At 42.8% G+C, this 24,047-nt stretch overlaps 1 protein-coding gene across 1 annotated transcript in view; it reads right to left on the bottom strand.

Moving 5' to 3' along the window:
- The window catches only part of ANK3 (ankyrin 3), a 309,147-nt gene that overhangs the window by 123,158 nt on the left and 161,942 nt on the right, over positions 1 to 24,047 (bottom strand). The window contains 5 exon segments of the mRNA XM_032231543.1: positions 1,560 to 1,745; positions 4,710 to 4,808; positions 7,183 to 7,281; positions 9,275 to 9,373; positions 12,922 to 13,023. Coding sequence (XP_032087434.1) covers positions 1,560 to 1,745; positions 4,710 to 4,808; positions 7,183 to 7,281; positions 9,275 to 9,373; positions 12,922 to 13,023 — 585 coding nt within the window.

Raw genomic sequence — 24,047 nt, forward strand, 5'->3', positions numbered from 1 at the left:
ATAAAGTCTTGGCCCAGCAATGGAGGCCCACCGGCCGCACCCCCGTCTTCTGGCTCTGGGGTGGGTGGAGTGGGGTGGGAGACCATGACTTCCACTGAAGCTCTCTCAAGGGGCATTTTTAAAGCATGGGACTCAGCTGCAGAAAACCCTGCCCCTCCACTACATTCCCCATCACCCCAACACACACACCCCAGCCCCCCCATCAGCACATGCCACCCCTCGGTTCAGACGGAAGCCGCTCTCTACTCCTCTAAAAGGCAGCACAGAGAAGAGAAGGAAGAAAAGAAGCAGCAGCTCTGAGTGGTAGAAGGAGAGCGATGATGCACAGAGAGACTCAAAGTTGAAACACAGAGAAGACGTTATATAGATAGAGAGATATACCTCGGTTGTTCTATTCACCATCATCTAGGTTAACACATTGGGAAGCAAAGGAAAGGGGGAAAAATGGATGGTTAGTTCTCCAACGGCCATAATGTGGCAGAAAGCTTTGTGAAGGCCAGATGAGGCTAAAATAAAATCACAAACAAAGCACAGGAGGGAAGCAGGGTTGACCGGCAGAAACACAAATGGTTAAACATGTAAGTCCATACCCCTTGGGAGAAATCAACCACCACCACCCCCTCTCTCTCTCTTGCCGCCTCTCTCCCATGACAGCCTTCAGTTCTAGACTTCTTGATTGTGAGTCCTGCCAGTTTCTCATACAACAACGAGAAAGGAGAGTCACTTCCATGGGCTGGAAGCTGTGCCAGGCTTCGTTCATGTGCCAAGGGCCCCATCTGGAGTAAGCCAGGTCAGAGCCATTTTGTGAAGGAACATCAGGCACTTCAAGGGCTTCTCAGGTATCTTAAAGGCCCCTATTTTGCCCTAGAAATTGACCTATCCCTTCAGAACTAAATGGGACTAACCAGCCCTTGGTTCATGGGCGGTGGGGTCACACAGGTAGCCCCTAGAATGAATCTTTCACTCTCCTGCACTAGAGTGACAGTGGGCTCAGTAAAGTAAACTCAAGACTGCAACAGCCTCTTGGTGGACCTCAAATGTTTCAAATAGAGAAGGACCTCTCACCACCAGTTGCCTGTTGCAGGCTTCCTTCAACGATTTTGAGATACGGATACAGAGCCTAAGCTTTGAATCAAAAGTCCACCAGTTCTGGAGCAGCAGCCAACTTAACAAGCCTCCTGGTGTTGCTGCCCCAAAGATGCTTTTCTAAAAGGCAACTGGACTTCCTTGGTTTTCTTTCCTTGAAAACGTTCTGCCTCTCATGGAAAAGCACCTTTGGGACAACCATGACCTGGATGACCGAGAATCTCCATAGACCTCCTGGTGCTGCTGTTTCTACCTTTGCAATAACTGTTAAGAGTCGAACTATAATTGGTTGACTAAAATTGGTTTGTGCATTCAAGTTCAACGTTAAATGCAACTTGAAAAAAAATGCTTTCATTAAGCCGTGGCAGAGGAGACAGATGTCTTACATCATCAAAACTCCTGTCTAGGAGCAGCAGAGGAAGAGCAAACATCAATCAATGTCCTTTGAAGAAAAAAAATGTTGCATAACTAACCTTGGACTCCACATCAGCATTGTGATCATTCTGCAGTAGCAAAGCAGCCGCCTTGGTGTCATCCTTGCGTGCAGCGATGTGGAGCGCAGGGAGCCGCACTTTGCCCTTCGTGTCATTTTCGAGCAACAAGGAGACCACCTGGTCATGACCCTGCTGGAGGGCCACGGCCAATGGAGTGAAGCCATCCTACCAAAGAACAAGGCGCAGCCATTAGCAGATGTTACAACATTAGTCACAAATGATCACTGAATTTTTTTAAGTGCCAGCAAAGAAGCATGTTCAGAAATAGATACCAACAGATCTTTCTGCAGCATCTCTTTTGTCAGTGTTTCAATACAAGGAAGAGAAAAATCTGGAAATTACTTGTCTGAAGAGAACTATACACATGGTTCTCGTTGCAATTATTTTATATTTCTCTGTAGAAAAAAAGGGTTATGGTGCCTACTTCACAAAATTGAAGGGACTTTACAATCACCAATAACTATCTCATAAATGCAAAAGAGGTATCATATAATGAACTGAAGCTATAGCTGAAGGCACAATATATTTCAGCAAAAGTGGACTTTCAAGATTAGGGTATTATTAGAGAACGAATTGGGTTGGAAATGGAAACAGAACTATGATGAAAAAGTTGTTAATTTGTCAAATTGGTATCATCGATGTATAATGAACTATTTGAGATGTTAAAAAATGCATGGAGAAAGTTTGGAGGGAAAGGATAAACTAGAAATTTAGATGGAGCACTCAGATGAGAAAATAGAAGAGAAGAGAAAGTGTATGGGCTTAATTGAAGAACAAGATTAGAAGAAAAAGCAACTAAAAATAAAAAAAATAACTAGATGATTTCATTAGGGTAAAATAGATGAAAAGAGGAATTATGCAATGATAATTTGGTATAACTTTGAAAGGGCAATTAATGATATTGTTTATATAACAACAAGAAAATAAGTTTAAGATGGAAAATATGAGAAGAGAATAATAAGAGTTGAAATTGGAAATAGAATTATGATGTAAAATTGATTGTTTATAAAAGAGGATGTAAAAGGGGAAAACCTGGACAACGCTTCATAAATGTGTTATTTGTATTTTAAAAAAAACAATGAAAACTTTATTTAGAAAAAAAAAAGATTAGGGTATTAAGTGGGTGGCCAAGTCAGTAACATAATAGGGGTTTCCAGACAACTGGATATGGAATGTATAGACTTGAGAACTGCTGTTTGGTTTTTTGTAAACCTTCTTTGATGCATCTGCAGCACCTGTGATTTCTTGGCCAAGAGCCAAGCAGGTGAGGGACTCTGCTCCCAAAATGAAGAAACTTAACCACTTCCAAGTGATTTCCAAAGAACAGGGCGGAATTTCTACTTGAATTCACACAAACTGAACTCAAATCAATATGATGAACTCCCATTGCACAAAATAATTTCCCCCTTCGGCTCCTGAACAGAGTGGGTCAACTTCAGCAGATGTTCACCGCATAAAAAGTTGAAGGGATTCATGCTGGAGAAAGTGGCAACAAGCGTGGCACAGAGCATCCTTCCCTGTCTTCCCTTGGACAGAGGTTCCAAATTTCCTGAATTCCTGAAAAGAATCTGGACATTTGGAAGTTTGGGACCTTCTTCCCTATAACAGAGCCAGGATTCCTTTTAACTTGTTTACCAAGCCACCTTTGATTAGATTCACATAGTACAACAGAAGAAAACCAAACAGACCATGTTATGTTTTGCATGTTAATGCATGGACTCAGGAAAATAAGCATTTACCAGCACTATGCTTTGGGTCTCTGGTCATTTAATTTACACTCTGAAACATGAGGAAGTTGTTCACCTGGTCCTATTTACAATCAGTAGCTATGGATGGAAAAACACGTTGCCCGGTAACATCAACAACACTGACTGAAGTGACTCTTAGCAGTTACAATTAAAATCCTTTGGCCTGGACTTTTATTAACTTTCCAGGCTGGTCTAGAACGATGGTCACCAACCATTGGTCCACGAGAAAACTTTGGTGATTCACAGAAAAATTATTTGCATTTTTTATATTGCACTAATTACTATTTATCTTTTTAAAAAAATCATATTACTGGTTTGCGGGATTTAAAATTATGAATTTAATGGCCCCTGAGGTCCGAAAGGTTGGTGACCCCTCGTCTAGAGGGCTTAGGTCTTGGGGTGATCTCCCACCCAAGGACTTCCTGGATCTGACCCTGCTTATGTTCTTCGAGATCAACTAAATTTGGTTTGAAGGCTGTTGAATACCAGAGATGGGTTGCTCCCGGTTCGGCCCAGTTCAGCCGAACTGGTAGTGGTATTTTGACCTGGGTCTGGATCTGGGTCACAGAACTGGCAGCAACCCAGGCTGGCCATACCCCCGAACCAATTCCCTGGTCGCCGCTGCCATTGCCGGCATGTGGTTTAGTAGTGCTCGCACGTGCGCAGTTCACTGTAAATTGTTCTGCGAATGTGCAAAGCGAACTAGCAGTAAAACCAGGAGCAACCCACCTCTGTTGAATACTATCAAAACAATGTGCAAAGCAAATTGGATACAAGCTTTAAATTGTGAGTTTGGGGGGGAGTGGTGGGGGGAAATGCTTAGATATCTTATTAACTGACTTTGTTTCAGAATATGTTATAAAGGTGTAATGTTATTGGAGGTTTATTGAAATTGCGAATGAATGCCAGTAGGTGGTTGTGTCTTTAAATACAAATGATTTTAGATAAAAGCACGTCTAAATAATTGTAATTAAATGAGAATTGTGGTACACTGATAGTAAAATTCATAAAAAAAATTGATTTAAAATGTACAATTCAATTTGAATGAAGTATATGTAATGATTGTGGAAGAAACACACGAAATGTATTTGTAACCAATCGACACGCTTTCTACAAGATGTAACGAAAGATGATTCCTTTTTTGTGTTTTTGTTTAATTAAAACAATAAAACTTTTAAAAAAACAACAATGTGCAAGATTGTGTGGGTATCAGCCGCCCATGGCTTCTTTTTTTTTAAGAACAACTCTTGGGATAGTAGTTACAAGACAAATCTGACCTTGGCTCACCTCTAATCATCTTCATTTATTTTATATAACATGATATATACAATATATTTAATATTTTGGCTATATATATATATATATATATATATGCATTTACCTCAGTGGCGAGGCTCTGACTAGCTCCATTATCAAGAAGAAACTTAACCACTTCCAAGTGATTTTCTTGGGCTGCCATGTACAGTGGTGTGAAGCCATTCTAGAGGGGGAAACAAGAAAAAAGCATTGAAATTTTTCAGAATCTTGAAGGCACAGGGTTGTAGAAGGCTGAGGTGGGTAACCAATGCCAAGTTCACACTGAGGACCGAGCCAATTTTTTGGAAATGTGTTTTTCAATGCTTTTCCATTTAATTAGAGAAAAGGTACTTTTACTGGACATGAAATGAAAACAGCAAAAGTGAAGCAAGATCTGAAGCAAAAAAAAGCACAAACTTGTACATATCAAATGTTTACCCAAGACACCCCCCCCAGTTACCCCAACCCAATGTCCAATCTCCAGATCCCAAAGGTGTCATGTGTGTCATGAATACTGAAGCCATAAGACACATTCAGATCCTTGGTGGGTCTTAGCTGAAAATTGTAATGGGAGAAATACTGGAGCAGAGAAGTAAACAATGTGACTTGGAGAGACTCCAGACAAGGGAGGAGAGGTGTGCAGGAGATCTTCAGCCCCTTTTTTCTGGGCTGCAAATATTTGGTCCAGACTATATTTTCCTTGAGAGTCCTCTGTTTGCTCAAGAGCAACAGAATGGCAAGGCAACAGCTGCCCCAACTCCAACAACATCCGAAGAACTTCACTGGTCTCCAGTGAATGATATGGACAGGAAGTGCTGAGCTTTTCCTCCTTAATTGGATGGCAGCTGATGAAGCTGAACACAACTGCAAACGGAGGAATCAGTTTGAGCCAATGGTGGGATTCAAATAATTTAGCAACCGGTTCTCTGCCCTAATGACCAACTAGGTAGGCGTGGCTTGGTGGTCATGTGACTGTCTGGGCATGGCCAACTCAACGTTCCTCAAGTCGATGGGCACTTCGCCTTAGCTGTTATAATGTAATAAAGGTTAACCGGAGAGGCAGTTGTACAAGTAGAGCAATAAAGATTAGGCTAGAAACAACACCAGAATTTATTTACTACCGGTTTGCTCGTGCGAGCAGTAGTGTGCTCAGTTCTCTGAACTGCTTAGAAAGTTAATAACTGGTTCTCCCAAATAGGTGCAAACTGGCTGAATCCCACCACTGGTTTGAGCAATCAGAATGAGACAGAAATGTGTCCTTTGGCCAACCTAAGCTTGGCCATGAAAAAAGGCAGCGAGAAATTATCCCACCTTTCATCGCCAATGAAAATAAAGTCTTTGTTAAATGGCTTTTTCACCCATCATGTTTGACAGACTCTATGAGAGTCAGGATCAGCTGATATTTGGGCAAAGTTTGTCTGTTGTTCTAACTGCCTTTGTCACAGCCAGTTGACCTATCCTGCTCTTACGTGAACTTTATCTAGAGTCTCGTTACCATTTGGTCTTTTGATGTTTAAATAGTTTGACTAAATGTTAAGGACGATTTGTTTTGTGAGTTTACCTTCTACATTGGGCCAAAGTATAGATCCATGGTGGCGAACCTATGGCACGTGTCCAGAAGCGGCACGCAGAGCCCTCTCTGTGGGCACACATGTTGTCGCCAGCTGCTCTTCTGTTTTCCAGCATGCACATGCACACCGGCCAGCTGGTCTTTGCAGGTGCCGGAGTGCCGGAAACCCGAAGACCAGATGGCCAGTGCATGCATGCGCTGGCCAGCTGGTCTTCGGGTTTCTGGCACTCCGGCACCTGCAAAGACCAGCTAGCTAGTGCACATGCCCATGCTGGAAACCCAACCCCCAGGTGGCCGGTGCGCACGGTTGGTCTTTGAGTTTCTGGGGCTGCGGTGCACATGTGTTCCGGTTTGGGCACTCAGTGTCGAAAAGGTTCACCATCCCTGGTATACAGTAGATGAACTGACAGGGCATGAAACAATAAACCTTAATGGAAGTTTAAATGGATGATGCTTCCAGGCCTACTTCAAACTCAGTTCCAGAAAGTGGCACCTATTTGTCACCCTTTAAATCAGCTGCGTCTTTTTCTGACATTGCATGGCTGTCCTCTTGCAGCTGGCAGCTCATCACAGGAGAAGAGCCAACTGTTTGAAAGGTGGCATGCCTGAACTCCTGAATATGCCAAAGCCCTTTTTTGGAATTAAACCCAAAGCACTGGAAGCCCCACTATGTCCTCCCGATATCCTCCTTCCCATATTCAGATACATACTGGATGCTGATTTCCCCTGAGTTGGGGATATTTTTATCCTTCTAATAGGGAGGAAGGAAACAGTAACTGAAAAGATTGGTTTACATTCACAATTTGATGCAAATATGTTTTGCCCAAAGGCTTCCAATGCTAATTCCAGGGAAGCAACAAGAGGAAAGCCAAGAAGTTAAAGGACTTTGGTAAGAAAGGAAGAGAAGGTAAAGTCCCATCCCACTGTCGTCCCCCCCAGAACCCTCCCCCCCGCCAGCAGAACAGGGTTCAAATAAATATGACTTCACCTGCGACTGTGCATTGACGTTGGCCCCATTCGTAACCAGCACCTTCACCACCTCGGTCTGCCCAGCCAAGGATGCAATGTGTAAAGCTGTGTTTCCTTTCTGTAAGGAGAGATGAGAATGGCATGTGAAAAATTGCGCCAGGCCCTCCAACTACAGGGGCAGCAGGGAAACAACAATGTGCCTGTTTACAGCTCAGCAGTCCCCAGATGACCCATACAGGGATTCTGCCCATAACTGGATGGCTTTGGGATCAGACCCACTGGAGATTTAGGCACCCAGGAACAAGCTCCTCTGCTCCAATCATTCACTGAGCTTCAGGAGGAGACACACTGCGAAAGAGAATTCACTAGATAATTTGGGTTCCCATGCAGCTAATCCCCAGGATACAAATTCATAGCTTCAGTGGACTGTGGGAATCACCATGAACTGTGACCTGAAAAAGGCCCAGCAGATGCGCCCCATGGGCACCCTTAGTGGGCAAACGGCAGCATCTGCAGCATGGCAAAATGCTACAAGGGAAATGACACAGGCCCTTGTACAACAGACGTGACCTCTTTTGCCCAAGGATGCCAGGGCTTTGGGAAAAGGACGGTTCTTCCATACCAAGGGAGAAGTGATTAGACTGCGAGAGTTTATTGGGGCTGCTGCATTTCTTTTAGCCACAATTAAGGTTTATAATCTTTTGTCTCTGGCTGTGGGAAGCCATAGATAATTCAAATTACAAAGGAAAACCTCTGCATTCCTTTTCATCTTAGCAGTCTTGCAAAACTGAGATCTTTGCCATTTATCTGTAAATGAAAAAATAAAACCAAAGGATAAGAATGTTGCATCTCACCTTGTAATGCTAGCGTATGCTCCAGAATAATACGAATAAATGGCAAAAATCTCAGATTTGCAAGATTTAATTTCCCATTTTTTTCATTCTGATATTGCCACTCTGCGCTGCACCCATCCTCTCTTCCTTCTAGTGTGAGCTATTAGCTCTGCCTCTCCTGCTGCCCTCCATCAGCCCTGGAGCTTCCAGGCCCAGGTCTGCAGGTGTGTTGCTGCTGTTGCTGCAGGAGAACTGTGCCAGCCCTTCCTCAGAGACCTTGAAGGAGAATGAAAATGGCGACTCTGCACAAACACAGCCAAATTCTGGAGAGTCACTTACTATGGAACAATCGAGCAACAGGGAAGCTCTGGATGTTTAGGAGTGTGTAAAATGTTAAAAACTGCCCGACTGGAGACTTAGGGGGGCTGACTGACATTTGATGGCCAAATTCATCTCCCCTCCTTCTTGATAATAAGCTCTTGGCAATCCAGATGTTGTAAACATTGAATTGCTGCTCTTGAACACGTTGGCGCTGGCCATTGTCACAGCTGTCATTACGAAGCCTTTTCCAGGCCTAGTGGCAGCCCAGTTCAAGGTCTTTGAGAAGTGAAAACCCTTGACTGGGATGTGGCCTTTGGGTTTAGGGGATTGTATGGCACTGATTGTAGGAATGGCGAACCACTGGGTTCACCGTCAAAAGCGCGCCGACAAAACCGTGGCGAGAAAACTGCAAGGTCGAAATCACGCCCACAGAAGCGCGCCAACAAATGTGCGCTGACGAAAGCGTGCCATCAAGAAACAACACGAAAACAACGTAATAACAACGTAATAACAACATAATAACCCTAATCCTAATCCTAACCCTAACCCTAACCCTAACTCTTACCTTAACCCTAATCGCGCTTTTGTGGGCGCAGTTTTGTTGGCGCTCTTTTGTGGGAGCACTTTCGACCTCGCGGTTTTCTCCCCACGGTTTTGTCGGCGCACTTTTGTCAGGCGCGCATTTGACGGGTCACGGAACCACTGTGCAACTGTGGCTCTTCAGTAAAGCATGTTAAGAGAACGGTGGTATTTTATCAATCTAGCTCGTCATAATCACAGACATTACAATCTGTACCTTCTAGCTTCTACCTTCTACCTTCCCTTTCCTCTGCACCTCCCCCCCCCTCTCTCGGCTGAAGGCTTAAGGCCTTTTTCTTCCTTCGGTTGCCCTCTGCAGGTTGCCCTCTGCAGGCCTGAGTAAGAAAGCAATGCAAGATTCAGACACCAGCTCCAGACCTTGGTTGCTGCATCCACATTGGCACCTCTCTGGATCAGCTCTGACACGACTTCTATGTGGCCTTCTTTGGAAGCGAGATGGAGAGCGTTCAGCCCATTCTGATAAAAAGAAAAGAGAAGGGAAGAGATTGACGCAGGGCGCTCAGAAAAACAGATGATAACTCAAGGGGCCTAAAGGTCACATTCCAGCATGATAAGAACTTGAGGGAAAGAAGAGAGAAGGGGAGGGAGGGAGAAAAATGAGAAAGGGAAGGGAGGAAGGAAGATGAGAGAGGGAGGGAGGGAAAGAATGGAGGGAGGGAAGGAATGGAGGGAGGGAGGTAAGGTAGGAAGGAATGGAGGGATGAAGGAAGATGAGAGAGAGAGGGAAGAAGGAAGGAAGGAATGGAGGGAGGGAGGAAGATGAGAGAGGGAGGGAGGGAGAAGGATGAAATGGAAGGAGGGAGGTAAGGGAGGAAGGAATGGCGGGAGGAAGAAAGATGGGAGAGAGGGAGAAGCAGGAAGAAATTAAGGGAAGGAGGAAGATGAAAGAGAGAGGGAGAGAGAAGGAAGGAATGAAGGGCGGGAGGAAGATGAGAGAGGGAGAAGGAAGAAATGGAGGGAGGGAGGAAGATGAAAGACAGAGGGAGGGAGACGGAAGGAATGGAGAGAGGAAGGAAGGAAGGATTCATTACTTACTCCCTTTGCAATTCAATGTATCATCAGTCTAACAGAAAACAAAATGAGGTTATCCTTATGTTTTACATGAATAGCATATTGAACATGGATGATAGTCAGCAACCTTTCCATGAAATGTACTGAAGAGAGAACATTCCTATGTTGGCAGAGAAATCTGGAAGTTATCAATTTTGGAGCATCACTGATGGGCACCATGCCCAGGGAGGCCACAGGACAACTTCCATCCATCCCCTGCAGAAACACAAACTTATGGGCTGTTTCATTTCCGAATGAGAGCTTCGCCTTACAGATGCCACTGAAATGGATCTTCCGTGCATACTTCCTCAGCTGGACATCCCATTTAATTCCTAAAACTGTAGTGCCATGGCTTCAGCCTTCCTACTTTAAGATGGTATCCATGTCTAGAGTATCAAAAGACAAAGTACTTTTTTATATGGAAATCTCAGCACCCAAGTCATCTGTAATCAGTACAAATATGCCCTTTGTATCAAAACCAACCAATTTCCCCCGTCAAGCAAAGATGGAATCACATGGATACATATTAGTGTATCTCCATAAAATCCAGAGTAGTTAATTTCAAGTTGTAATGTACATTAAACACCTTAACAGGCACACATTAGGTTCTAAGGTGCTGTCTTTAAAGCAAGATGGAGACAATACAGTGCAGCAGCCTAATGAGGGCAACTCTCAGAGAAGTTCTAGGGTTCAGCAGAAGCTCCAAATGCAATCTAGGGAAGTAAATCCTACTAGGGACTCAATGTAGTTCTTAACGGTACTTCATCTGCATAGAAGAAAGGAAGCAGTGGGGTACCACAAGGTTCCATCTTAAGCCCAGTACTCTTCAATATCTTCATAAATGACTTAGACAAGGGAATAGAAGGGGAACTCATCAAACTTGCAGAAGACACTAAAGTGGCGAGAATGGCCAATACCCCAGAAGACATGCTCAGGATCGAAAAAGATCTTGACAGACTTGAACAATGGGCTCTATCCAACAAAATGAACTTTAATGTGGAGAAATGCAAGGTTTTACACCTGGGCAGGAAAAACCAAAGGTACAAGTACAGATTAGGGTCTCCTGCTTGAGCAGGGGGTTCGATTGGAAGACCTCCAAGGTCCCTTCCAGCTCTATTTTGATTGATTGAAGTTCAATGAGGCTTAGTTTAGATGTATGGGACTCTAGCCTTAATATATATAAATAACATTGTTCTTACCACATATTTTTCCCAACTAAGCGCTCTCTCTCTCTCTCTCTCTCTCTCTCTCTCTCTCTCTCTCTCTCTCTCTCTCTCTCTCTCTCTCTCTCTCTCTCCCTCCCTCCCTCCCTCCCTCCCTCCCTCCCTCCCTCTCCATCAACTTTTTAAGGAGAAACTATTATTAATTTTGTCCATTATTATTATATGTGGCTAATCTTTGGTGAGATTCACAGCCTTTAGGGCTGCTTGGTAGCTCAACAGCTCGAGCCCTGACCAAGGACCTAGGAACTGTTAAGGTAACATCGGAGGATATAAGCTGTTCCAAGTAGGGTGGTTTTTTGTAGAATCAGAATGTTTAAGTCTGATAAATTTAACATTTCCAAATAGCAAGGTAACCCTTTAGGTATTGCTCCAAGGGCTCCAATTACAATCAGGACAACACACGATTTCTTTTTCCACAGACGCTCAACTTCAATTTGCAAGTCCCAGTACTTTGTGATTTTTTCTTGCTGTTTATCTTCAATTCGTGCATCTCCAGGTATTGCAATGTCAATGAATCATACTTTTTTTCTTTTCAACTATTGTTATGTCAGGTCTGAATTCTGAAATCCCACAGGATCTTGACTTTCTCATTCTCTAAAATCTTCTGAACCTGACGTTCCCAGTGGTTTTTGCTGTACTCAAATCCAAAGTTTTGGCACAATTTCCAGTGAATGATCTTAGCAACACGGTCATGGCGTTGTAGATAGTCAGTTTGTGAAATTTTGCTGCACCCACTGATCAAGTGGTCGACTGTCTGGTCTTTCTCATTACAGAGGCGACATTTGCTGTTGGTGGTAACATGTTGAATTTTTGCCTTCATGCAGTGTGTGGCTAAGGCTTGTTCTTGAGCTGCCAAAATAAAGCCTTCTGTTTCTTTTTTCGGTGCTCCTGATCTTAACCAGTTCCAAGTTAGCTTTTGGTCAGCTTTGCCTTCAATACTTTTCAAGTATTGGCTATGCATAGCTTTGTTTTTCCAATTTTCAGCTCGCTTCTCAGTTACTTTTTTCTTATATTCAGCTTTTGACTTAGGCGTCTTTAAAAGGCCTTCTTTATTTATTTCCTTAATCATTGGTTCTTCACTTTTCTGGATGTAATCATTCAAGCTGTGTTTTTCTTCATCCACAGTCCGTTTTACTTGTAGGAGTCCTCGACCACCCTCTGCTCTTGGTCGATATAATTGGTCAACATCACTTTTAGGGTGCAAAGCATGATGCATTGTCATAAGCTTCCTTGTTTTTCTTTCCAAATTGTCCAACTCCATCTGTGTCCAGTCAATTATTCCTGCAGAGTATCGAATCACAGGTATAGCCCAGGTATTTATAGCTTTTATGATGTTTCCTCCATTCAATTTGGACTTTAATATCTTGTGAATTTGTTGAATGTCTTATTTATTATTATATTATAATATATTATATATTATAATGAAGTACATTATAATAAATGAAGTACTATTATTATTATTATTATTATTATTTTGTTGCTGCTGCTACTAACAACAACAACAACAACAATACCCAGTGGACATGAAATATGCTGTTTTGACTACTTAAGCAAAGCTGAAGCCCTCTAAGTGAGCTGCATTTCAATTCCCATACTCTCCAGCCAGCCTTGGTAGAAGAACATCTAGCGTATCCTGGAAGAGCCTGTTCTGGAAAGGCACTCTCAAGACGCAGACACAAACACAGACTAGTGATAAAAAGAAAATATGTGCGGATGAAATATTGCTCCAACCTGATTACAGATGTTGATGTCCACTCCATTCTTTAAGTAGTCAAGAGCTTTTTCCAAGTTGCCTGCTCGGGCTGCTCGTAGGTAGCTTGCATTGGTGTCAGTCTGAAAGAGAAAGAAGAGAAAATAAAGAGTTTGAAAACCAAGCATGAGCTGCAATCTAGATTTTGTGATGTGGAACATTTATATAAGTGGCCATCACACCCAGATCCAATACCTACATTTGGAATCAGTGTTGAGCGTAACTAGATATAACGAGGTACCTCTTTGTTAAATATTTTATTACTTATATTTTATTACTCCCTGTTGTGTATAAGCTGCTTTATCATACTCGCAATACAAAATATTAACGTCCATGTAGATATCAGTGAGATTCGCCTTCAGTGATACAGGAAAGGAATTCTGTAGCTTGTCTGAAAAAAGAGTTTAGGTAGCGCCTTGATTGGCCTTGGAGGCTGAACAGTACAATGGTATGGTAGCCACTATTCTCTGACAGAAGAAAGTAAAGGACTTGCTCCTGATCCTACAACAATGACAGCTTGGCAAGTCCAGAAAATAATTTCTCCTGGCCAAACCACCCATCTTTCTCCTAAATTGCACCATTCATTTTAAGGTTTCTGTGTCTCAAGACAACCAACATCTGCCGAGGGTTTTTCTAAATATTGCAGAAGATGACTTGTTGGCAAATGCAGGTAGTCCTCGATTTATGACCACAGTTAAGCCCAACATTTCTGTTGTTAAGTGAGACATCTGTTAAATTAGTTTTGCCACATGTTATGACCTTTCTCGCCACCATTGTTAAGTTAGTCATTGCACTTGTTAACTTCATCGCACATTTGTTAAAAGAATCTGGCTTCCCCACTGATTTGCTTGTCAGAAGGTCACAAAATGGAATCACATGACCCCTGGACACTGCAACTGTCATAAACATGAGTCGCTGGCCAACAATCTGAATTTTGATCACAGGACCCTGGAGGGGGGGGAATGCTATAATGGTTATAAGTGTGAAAATCAGTCACTTTTTTCAGTGGTGTTGTAACTTCGAACTGTCACTAAATGAACATTTGTAAGTCAAGGACTACCTGTACAATTTTGACCACAGCTTGCTCCATGCAAACTAAATACATCAGGAGAGAACTATTTGAAAACCATGATGCAGGGAATCTCATCCAAACAAAAGGACTTTACTATTGCGGATCTCATGATCAGCCAATCTCTGGAGCGCAAATAAATATTTTTGACCCTCACCATAACACATAAAAATCTTATACTTTTCTTTTAATTAATGGAACAAAATACTATTCCGTATATGATAGCAGTAATTTTTGTGTTAATTTCAACATTCAGCATGACTGCCATTGTACTGGGTTTACAAAAGATTGCTTGGCTACTGTTTAGCTCTCTGGCCCATTTTAACATTGTTGTGCAGGGAAATCTCTAGCACAATCTCATTGTTCTCAACCAGGACACATTCTGGCTCCTGTCCTAGCATGGAGCTCATTTTGACTTCCCTGTGGAACAATACAATTCAATAGCAGAGTTGGAAGGGACCTTGGAGGTCTTCTAGTCCAACCCCCTGCCTGGGCAGGAAACCCTATACCATTTCAGACAAATGGCTATCCAACATCTTCTTAAAGACTTCCAGTGTTGGGGCATTCACAATTTCTGAAGGCAAGCTGTTCCACTGAACAGGAGCAATCACTTTATTTTGGAGGAATGAATTTGTTCCTAGACCATCAACACTTGATGGGAAGAAATCTCTGTACCCTTATGATACTTTCTTCTCGCAAAGAAGGAGGAAACTCCTACTACAGAATAAAATGGGTGCTTCTACACACAAAAAGGAAAAAGTTAATCACCTGCAGAATTTCTCCATGGTGGAACATTCTCACATTCAAGAAGTACAATAAAGCTATTTGAAGAAAACCAATAGATACATGCACACATTAAATTTAGAAACTGCTGTTTATTTGTTTGTTTGTTTAATTTGGATTGTCTGATCTCAACATGACTCTGAGTGATTTAAAATTAAAAATAAGAAACAGTAAAGAGGAACTAACTGAAAGAAAACCCTTTGCATCTTAACCTAGCCCTTGAACAGAAAACAGAGCCAACAACATCAAGGTTTTTGGAGACATCTGGAACGTAAAAGTGGCACAGATCCAGTGGTGGGATTCAGCCAGTTCTCACCTATTCGGGATAATCGGTTGTTAACTTTCTAAGCAGTTCAGAGAACCGGTTGTTGGAAGAAATCTCCTTTTGTTTTTTCCCACTTCACAGGGCTAATCCTGTAAGGAAGGCAGGAAGGAAACATTCTGGTGTTGTTTCTAGTCTAATATTTATTGCCCTGCTTACAGAAACTGCTTCTCCGGTTAACCCTTATTACATTGTAACAGCTAAGGCGAAGCACCCATCGACATGAGTGACATTGAGATGACTACGCCCATGCAGTCACATGACCACCAAGACACGCCTACCCAGCTGGTCATTAGGGCAGAGAACCAGTTGTTAAATTATTTGAATCCCACCACTGCACAGATCTCTAGGGGTGGTCTTGTTTGTGGGGTAGGTGATGTGACAGAGAAGCCTAAAACAATGACATTGTTTGATTTAACAATCCAGAGCACACAATCTTGCCAGACAAATTGGAAGCAATGTGGTGGGGTCACTTGGGGGTAACAAGGCATGCCAACCATTGTCCATGCCACCTCATTCTGGACCAGCTATGGCTTCCAGGCGGTATTCAGAGATAGTTTGGAGTGTATTAGAGCAGTCCTACTGTGAGTTGACTCAAAAAGCTGTTTCTAGCCGCAGTGACACTGAAACAACAAAACCTACTGTTGTGATGGAAGCACTGCCCCATTGTGTCACAACATCTCAGCATCAACATCAACATCAACAGACAAACAAGGGATAGGGTTGATATCACAACTTGACAACATGCATCTTATCACCTGGACCCTCCTGAAAACTCTTAGGGACAAAGTCCTCTCAACCAAACATTGACTCTGCTAGTTTGGGGCAAGTGGTAAAGCTTTTTAAGTATATCAATCCAGACTTAAGTAGGACACTACACAATACAAACAGCTCATTTATCAAACAATGACATGGATGTAATAGTGCCAGGTGGTTCTCCTATGGGCAAATTTTCCAGGTTATACCAGGTTCTGTGCTTTTGCCATGCCACATAACAGCTCTATTGCCTAGATTTGTTCCACCTGCAAGAGTTATTTGAATGGCTTAAGCTTCATCTAAGGTAGCGGTCCCCAAACTTGGCAACTTTAAGACTTGTGGACAAGTCTTAAAGTTGCCAAGTTTGGGGGCCTCTGATTTAAGGTTTAAAAGAGGCACCAAATGAGTAACTGGGAGACTGGGAGTTCCAGTCCCACCTTGGGGACAGAAGCAGCTGGGAGACTCTGGGCCTGTCCGTCTCTCTTCACCAAAAAAGAAGGCCAAAATAAACCACTTCCAGAAATGCTATCAAGAAATCTTCAAAGACTTGCCCAGACACTTGCCAAGAATCTAAACGGATTTGAAGGTACGCACACACTAACACATACATATACACACACACACACACACCCACCAATAACAAATACTTAAAAATAATAAAAGCTTTATAATGTCAGAAAATCCAATCACTGATATTTGGCATGGTTGCTTAATTGGGGGGAAGAGGCTGAAGAGCTCCTAGAGCCACAAAATGTATAGGAGGGAGTTGTGCCCCTAATATAGCTAAAGGTCAAGCACCCCCCCTTTTTTTTTACATGCTAAGGAGGAGTCTCAATAGTATGCAAGGGATAAGTGATGGGATATTACTCCAGAGTCCTTCTGAATTTTCCACTTTAATTTAAATCGGCAACCTCTTTATTTCTGCCTAGTAAAACATGATTGGGGATACTTAGCAATGCTTTATGTCTGTCATCACACAAACAGTAGCTTAATTTTAGCATTCCAGAATGGTACATGGTAAACGAGCCACGTGCTTCCTTGGTGTTTTAAGGAACTGCATTCCAGTTAGCACACAGGAGGAAAAAGCGTAGATAATGAGCAGGGGGATAAAATTAGGTTTTACAGAGAAAGATCTATTTGTAACAGCAAGCTCTGGAAATACTTTCTCCCTCTTTCACTCCTAAATGCTTTGTCATTTTTTAGATGGGGGAAAAAAATTCAACAGCCAGATAAATTTTGTGTTTAGGTGAATCATCACATAATATTCTTTACCTTTTAAAATATTGCTCCCTAAACACTTCTGATCTCAATTATTAATCTCAACAAATCCCCGAGTAATATAATTGATTGTCATCTATAACTGATCCAACAACTCCCCCAACACACAGAATCATCATAAATCTCCGGTAGCTACTCCAATGTGTGCTGCACCCTATCAAGGACTTCTCCAGGACATCCTTCCAAACGGCTGCCGAGCGGAACTCCCTTAATCAATGGATCGGGTACGGCGTCCCTTTTAGCGCACTTGAAGCTTACGTTACATAAATCTACAATGCTTATTCGCCACAACTCCCTGCTAGAAGCAAAGAAGTACCGTACCCCCGTCGATTCACTCCTCGCCATGGTTCATCCTGTGTTGCCCGTGGTGTCCTCTGCGCACGCCATGTCTCCCTGCTACTCAGGGCAGAGAACGCAGCATTTGCTGAGTCGCTAGTAAAATGCCAGAGCAGCAGTATTGCCCATGAACAGGAGCAGGTCAATGCACTCTCGGAGCTTCTGTCTAGGGCAGGGCCATGTCAGCCTCAAGCCAGCCCTTCTGTACACATTCCATGGAGAGCAGGAAAGCAGACAGGCAGGTTGGTTGGACAGCCTGGTACCGCAGATTCAGCCTGCAGAAGGCCAGAAACCTGATCCTGCCAGGAAAACTCTTCCAAGCAAGCTGGCCTCAAATTGGCCGTTTTTGGGTGGAAAAGCAGAAGGCCTTCTGAGGTCTTGCTTCACTTTGCTTCTGAGTGCTCAGCATTTCTACACAGCTAAGCATTTAGCAAACACTGATAAAAAAACAGACACTGAAGCCATTAAGTTAAAGCCAACACATGCAGTTCTAACCAAAGCAGATTTCCTCTATATCAGAGGTCTTCAAAGTTGGCAACTTTAAGACTTGTGGACTTCAACTCCCAGAATTCTCCAGCCAGCATAGGAGTTGAAGTTGCCAACTTTGAAGACCTCTGCTCTATATTGTAGGAGGAAGGAAAGCGGGGAGGCAGGGAGAGGAAGACGAAAAGGGAAGGGAAGAGAAGCGAAGAGAAGCAGAGCTGTCTGGAGAATTCTGGGAGTTGAAGTCCACAAGTCTTAAAGTTGCCAACTTTAAGACCTCTGCTCTATATTGTAGGAGGAAGGAAGGCAGGGAGAGGAAGAAGAGAAGGCATGGCAAGGCAAGGCAAGGCAAGGCAAGGCAAGGCAAGGCAAGACAAGACAAGACAAGACATATTCTGGTAATATTTCACCAAAAAGACTATACCCTCCTACCATTTCATCAGTTTTCTTTTCTTTTTTTTTAGGCAGGAAAAAAAAAGATTAGCAAGATGCTTCTGTCTGCTTATGAATGAAGGTCCAAGCCCTCTTTGCTTGTCAAAGTCCACACTCTCTTGCACATGGACAAGCCTTCAGACCTCTCCTGACCCGCAGCTTCTGGGTTAGGGGTCCTAGCAAGATCACCACTAGATGGCAACAAAGAGACAAAGAAACTTCAGAATCCCACCAGTAGGTGGCATAAAAAACCCTGAAGAGAATACTGTAAATGCCATGACTAACAGGCTGCCACCTAGCAGTCTCTTTCAGCTTACAAGAAAACTTTAGAAATGCCTTGTAAGTTACGCTCCTTCTTTAAAATGTCTCAGTTCACATAATTACTGGGAGTCAAGCTTAACCACATAGTACTTTGCTCTTAACTAGGAAGAGTCATCTGATAAGTAAAGACACTTCCAAAGGTACACTTGGAAAAATGATTTCAGTTGCAATATGTTTATTTTCCATATTACCCGAGAGGGGAATTTTACATCGCAACAATCTCTTTATTAAATAAGTTTCTTCAGCTTTTCTTTTCCTTTTCTTGGATATACCAACACTTTTCCTGCAGAGCAACGCACACACACACACACACACACACACACACACAATTTCATCGATGGGACTCCCTACCACTAATAATACATCTGCCTGGAACATCTGGGTAAGAGCCACATGTGGTCCATCACCACATTCCATCCTTAGAACGGATCCACTGAGCACATGCATGTACACATGTACATGAAGATGCATGAATATCATAACAATAGTCATAAAATCAGCACTTATTCCACAGTTATTAATACTGGATATTTTGCTGCAATTGCTATGAAGTGGCATAAGAAAATATGGTTGCATTCATTCTGAAATATTTTTATCATCCAAGGAAATAATCATTTGTCCTATAAGCACTGTTGATCTTTGAAAAGTCCTTATCCTCATATCAGTAATACCAGTGGTTAACAAACTTCACTCCGGGTGATTGATCCTTGACAGTCAAGCGGCTGCAAAGGGATGATAATACTTAATGTTCCCCAGCAGTCCCAACCATCTCACTCATTGCCAAAGTAGGTTATTATGCAGTTTAGAGAGTCATGCTCTAAGGATCATTTGAGCAATTGGACAAAGAATCCCACTTTCACCAAGTTTGATCTAGAAGGTCATCCAGGACCCTCAAATTTGGCAGATTGTATAACTTTGTCTTCAGCAGCTCTAACACTTATTAACAATGTGCATTTCAGTTAAATCTAACTGTTTTATAGAGTCAGGTCATCCGAGCTCTCTCAAGAAAAACCACACAATGAAAAATAGGATGCGCATCAGAGGTATTTTAGGCCTTTTCTTTGACACAAACATATCCTTTTACATTTCTTCCAGGTATCTTTTATGCAGTAAACAGAACACCCCATTGCAACTTTTCAGAGGGTGGGGAAACAGAGGGCAGAGAACCAATCCCAGACTGGCTTGCTTTAGAGATAAACCTTGAAGAAACGTTAAAAAAATGAAGCAAACAGATCTACGTACACATTTACCTGCAAACGAGGAGGAATCCTTTTTTTGCCAAGAATGACAACAACCACAACAATAACAACAATAATTCATTACCGGTACATAGGTGCAGAGAAATAAATCTTAAAAGCAACCTTACAACAGCATCTGCACACGCTTACTTGGTCCACGAAGTGCTCTCCCTCTTCCACTGCCATCTTCTGTGGTCAAATGTGAAACATGATGATTCAATTAGTTAACACTTTGCACACAGCGTGTCAGCCCAAAATAGCTGCCAAACAAGAAAGCAACAAAGCCAGCCAGCGTGGTCACGTAGGCTACCTCTCCAACTCTTTCTAAAGAATGGGAAGGCAAGTCGGGGTCTGGCTAGGAGCACCAAGAGGCCAGCAGAAGAGACCTCCTGGAGATGCCTCCCTGCAGTGTAATCTGGAGCCCCTTCCGGGCAGCGTAAGCCTGGGATGAGGACGACCAAAAATAGCCTCCAAATCAGCGGGTAACAAGGCCCGACAGGCAGGGATCACTCCTGAAATGAGCTTTCAGGATGCTGTTGACCAGCTGTTCTCCAGGAAAGGACTCCAGTGGTGTGTCAACCCTGAAGCTGACCTGACCTGAGGAAAGCTCCAAGGTGGCTTTGGTCAGGTCAGCATCAGGGTTGCATTGGGCTCGTTTTCCAGAAGCAACACAACCAGGGACTGATGCTTACCCAGCCTGCATGCTGTCAAAGGGAAAGGGGCCCAGGAGCATTTTAAACATCATGGATGGGTTGGATGGACTGGAGTCGCCTTCTCAGCTGCTTGAAGAATTAGTGGCATTGCCAGGTGCATAGATGACAGAGAGAGAGAGAGAGAGAGAGAGAGAGAGAGAGAGAGAGAGAGAGAGAGAGAGGGGGGGAGGAGAAGGAGGAGGAGGAGGAGGAGGAGGAGGAAGAAGAAGAAATAACACACTGGCCTGTGGGCTGTCCAATTGCAGCGGAAATAAAAAAAAATGGCAGCCTAAGACTATTTCATTCAAGAATGGAAAATAAACTTACAATAATTGATCACAACACTTAACACTCCCTGTGATTTGTTAAAATCACTCATGGTAGAGAAAACCACATTCCACCATGACTGATGCTGACAGAAGAAGACACAGAAAACCTTGGGTTTCTGCAGATACAATAAAAACTAAGAGAGTCTCAATTTTTTTCTTTCTTTATTTTTTGCTCACACAGTGACTGTTCAATCCTAAATTGTGGTTAGTACAACTTTTTCCTAAAGTTGGAAGCGGAATGGTTTCAAAACTTGCTAAATTTGTTTATTTGTTTCTTTAGCAAAGAAGCAAAAAAATACTAAATGAACCCATAATCAGCAACCAAGATAAAAACAATAAGAACTCTCCATACAAGCACTTCACATAAGAAGTCCAATTCCCACAGGCAGGAAAGCAGCCACATCGTAGGACCATCTGAAGGGCCAACAGAGACAGGGCCAATTAGATCTCTAGGGAGATGATGATTCATGTGATGGGTATCAGTTCCTGAGTCCCACCAAATGACACTCTAAGACAGGGGTGTCAAACTCAAGGACCAGGGCCAGATCTAGTCTGCGGGGTACTTAGATCTGATCCGCGGGGCTGCCCTGGAAACAGCAAAGGACCAGCCCTTGGTGCTTCTGACAGCAAAAATGGGTTCCTGAGCTCTGTTTTCAGCTGCCATAGGCTCCTGCAGGCTTCCCAAGCTTCGTTTTCAATGGCAGAGGATGTAAGAGGCTGTGGCAGCCGAAAACGGAGCTCAAAAGCCCGTTTTTGCAAGCAGAGCACTTGGGCCACCATAGGTACCTCCGACAGGAGTGATGTTGAGCTGGCCATGCCCACCCTTGCCAAGGCCATCCCCCCCAGAAGACAAACACAACCCTGATGTGGCCCTCAATGAAATCGAGTTCGATACCCCTGCTCTACAATGGATGGAATCCAGAGTATGCCTCTCCTGCCAGATCTGATGGGATGGGAAGACACATTCAGAAAAAAGCAGTCCTGCAAATAATCTGACCCCATGCCCTAAAGGACCTTAAGCTCAAATGGAAGCACACTGGCAACCAGTGTAGCTGGTAGTTTGTTGACTACATCTGAAACAACAAACTACGGTGATTCAAACAGAAGACAGAAGCAGCTGCCTAGCAGAAGAAAGGATGCAGAACAGTATCAACCAACAAGACTCAACTTTTCACAATAAAACCATGGTTTGTACACCCATAGCAATGCTTAGTAATGTAAACCAGAGGTTAAATTCAACAGGTTCTGACAGGTTCTGGAGAACTGGTAGTGGAAAATTTGAGTAGTTTGGAGAACCGGCAAATGCCACCTCTGGCTGGCCCCAGAATGCAGTGGGAATGGAGATTTTGCAGTATCCTATCCCTGCCATGCTCACCAAGCCATGCCCACAGAAACGGTAGTAAAAAAAAATTGAATTTCACCACTGATATAAACCATAATTTATACAACATAATATCACGGTCCAATCATCCTTCTAAAATCAATTAAATGCTTTGTCTAGCCTGTGTCAGAATATCAGATGAATTTACTAATTTAGAAGTAATTCTTCATACAGTACTGATGTGTCCTTTTGCCTTTGAGGTTAGTAGGAGAAAATCTTGGAAGTGGAAATATTTTTGCTATATGTTACCAAAGACTGATGTCCAGTTATTTTATTTTTTTCCAATGAAACCATCTGTCCCATGTGAGAGGCAGAAAGGCACCACATGGTGCTCCCCTGCTGAAATTTAAGGCGGAAGGTGGACTTTCCAAGCAAATGTCCCCCAGCCTGGACAGCAAGCAAGACTGGCAGATTTTGTTTCTTGGACTATCCTATATACCGTACACATGTCAGAATTGTCATGCATATACATAAGCTGCATGTCCTTGCTAGTATGAAAACTCAGTGATCAAGCATCTCTACTTCTTTCTTTACTTTCACTTCTTTGTTCTCATAACTGTAAATGAAACCACTTTCCCCTGCTTTGAAAGCACATGATAGCAGTGTTCTCAGTGGTTGGATTCAGCCAGCTTACACCACTTCGGGAGAACCGGTTGTTAACTTTCTGAGCAGTTTGGTGAACTGGTTGTGGGAAGAAATCATTAGGGAAGAGAACCGGTTGTTAAATTATTTGAATCCCACCACTGGGTGTTCCAATATCTCAGGGGTTGCCATAAAGAAGAGGGAGGCAAGCTATTCTCCAAAGCACCCAAAGGCAGGACAAAAAGCAACGGATGAAAATTAATCAAGGAGAGAAGCAACCAAGAACTAAGGAGAAATTTCCTGAGAGTGAAGACAATTAATCAGTGAAATGGCTTGCCTTCAGAAGTTCTGGGTGCACGAACACTGGAGGTTTTTTTAAAAAAGATTGGACAACCATTTGTCTGAAATGAATAGAGTTTCCTGGCTAAGCAGGAGGTTGAATAGAAGGCCTCCAAGGTCTCTTCCAATTTTGTTGTTGTTGTTTATAAATACTGTGATCAAAACATTCACTAGACATCTTTGAGATATTTTAAACCATGAGATTTCATAGCTTCTTTAGACATGGTTTGTAGAACAAATTACAACTGGGTTGGTTCATACAACACATTGATGCATGTATCATGATTTACAAATTACATCCGATACCAAGCCAAATAATATTTAATTCAGTGCATGAATCAAGAGTGCATATTTCACAACAGGACTTCAGGTCTATCAGCAATAAAAAGCTGATGCTTCATGGTATTTGACAGCTGACTACAGGGACATCTGCAGGAACTTACTGATTTTGTCAGAAAGTCAAAAGGGATGTTTCCTCTCACATTTGTTATGGCGCACATACAAAAGAGGAGGTTGTGCTGCACAACTACGGTGATTTTTCATTATTCTGCCCCTGCTGCCCTCCACAGACATTTACATGGTGGCTTTTATATTTTTGGACTTGTTTTAACTAACATGAGTCAATTTTATTGGAGGCAAATGAAGGTGACAAATAATCACTCAAGGATGGTGTGAGGTTATTGGGTGAAATAAGAGGGAAGAATTAATTCCATGGATTAATTCCATAGAAACCTTTGGATTTTGTCTGATATTTTTGGATTTGGAG

The sequence above is a fragment of the Thamnophis elegans genome, chromosome 15 (genome assembly GCF_009769535.1).
Source record: "Thamnophis elegans isolate rThaEle1 chromosome 15, rThaEle1.pri, whole genome shotgun sequence".
Lineage (NCBI taxonomy): Eukaryota > Metazoa > Chordata > Lepidosauria > Squamata > Colubridae > Thamnophis > Thamnophis elegans.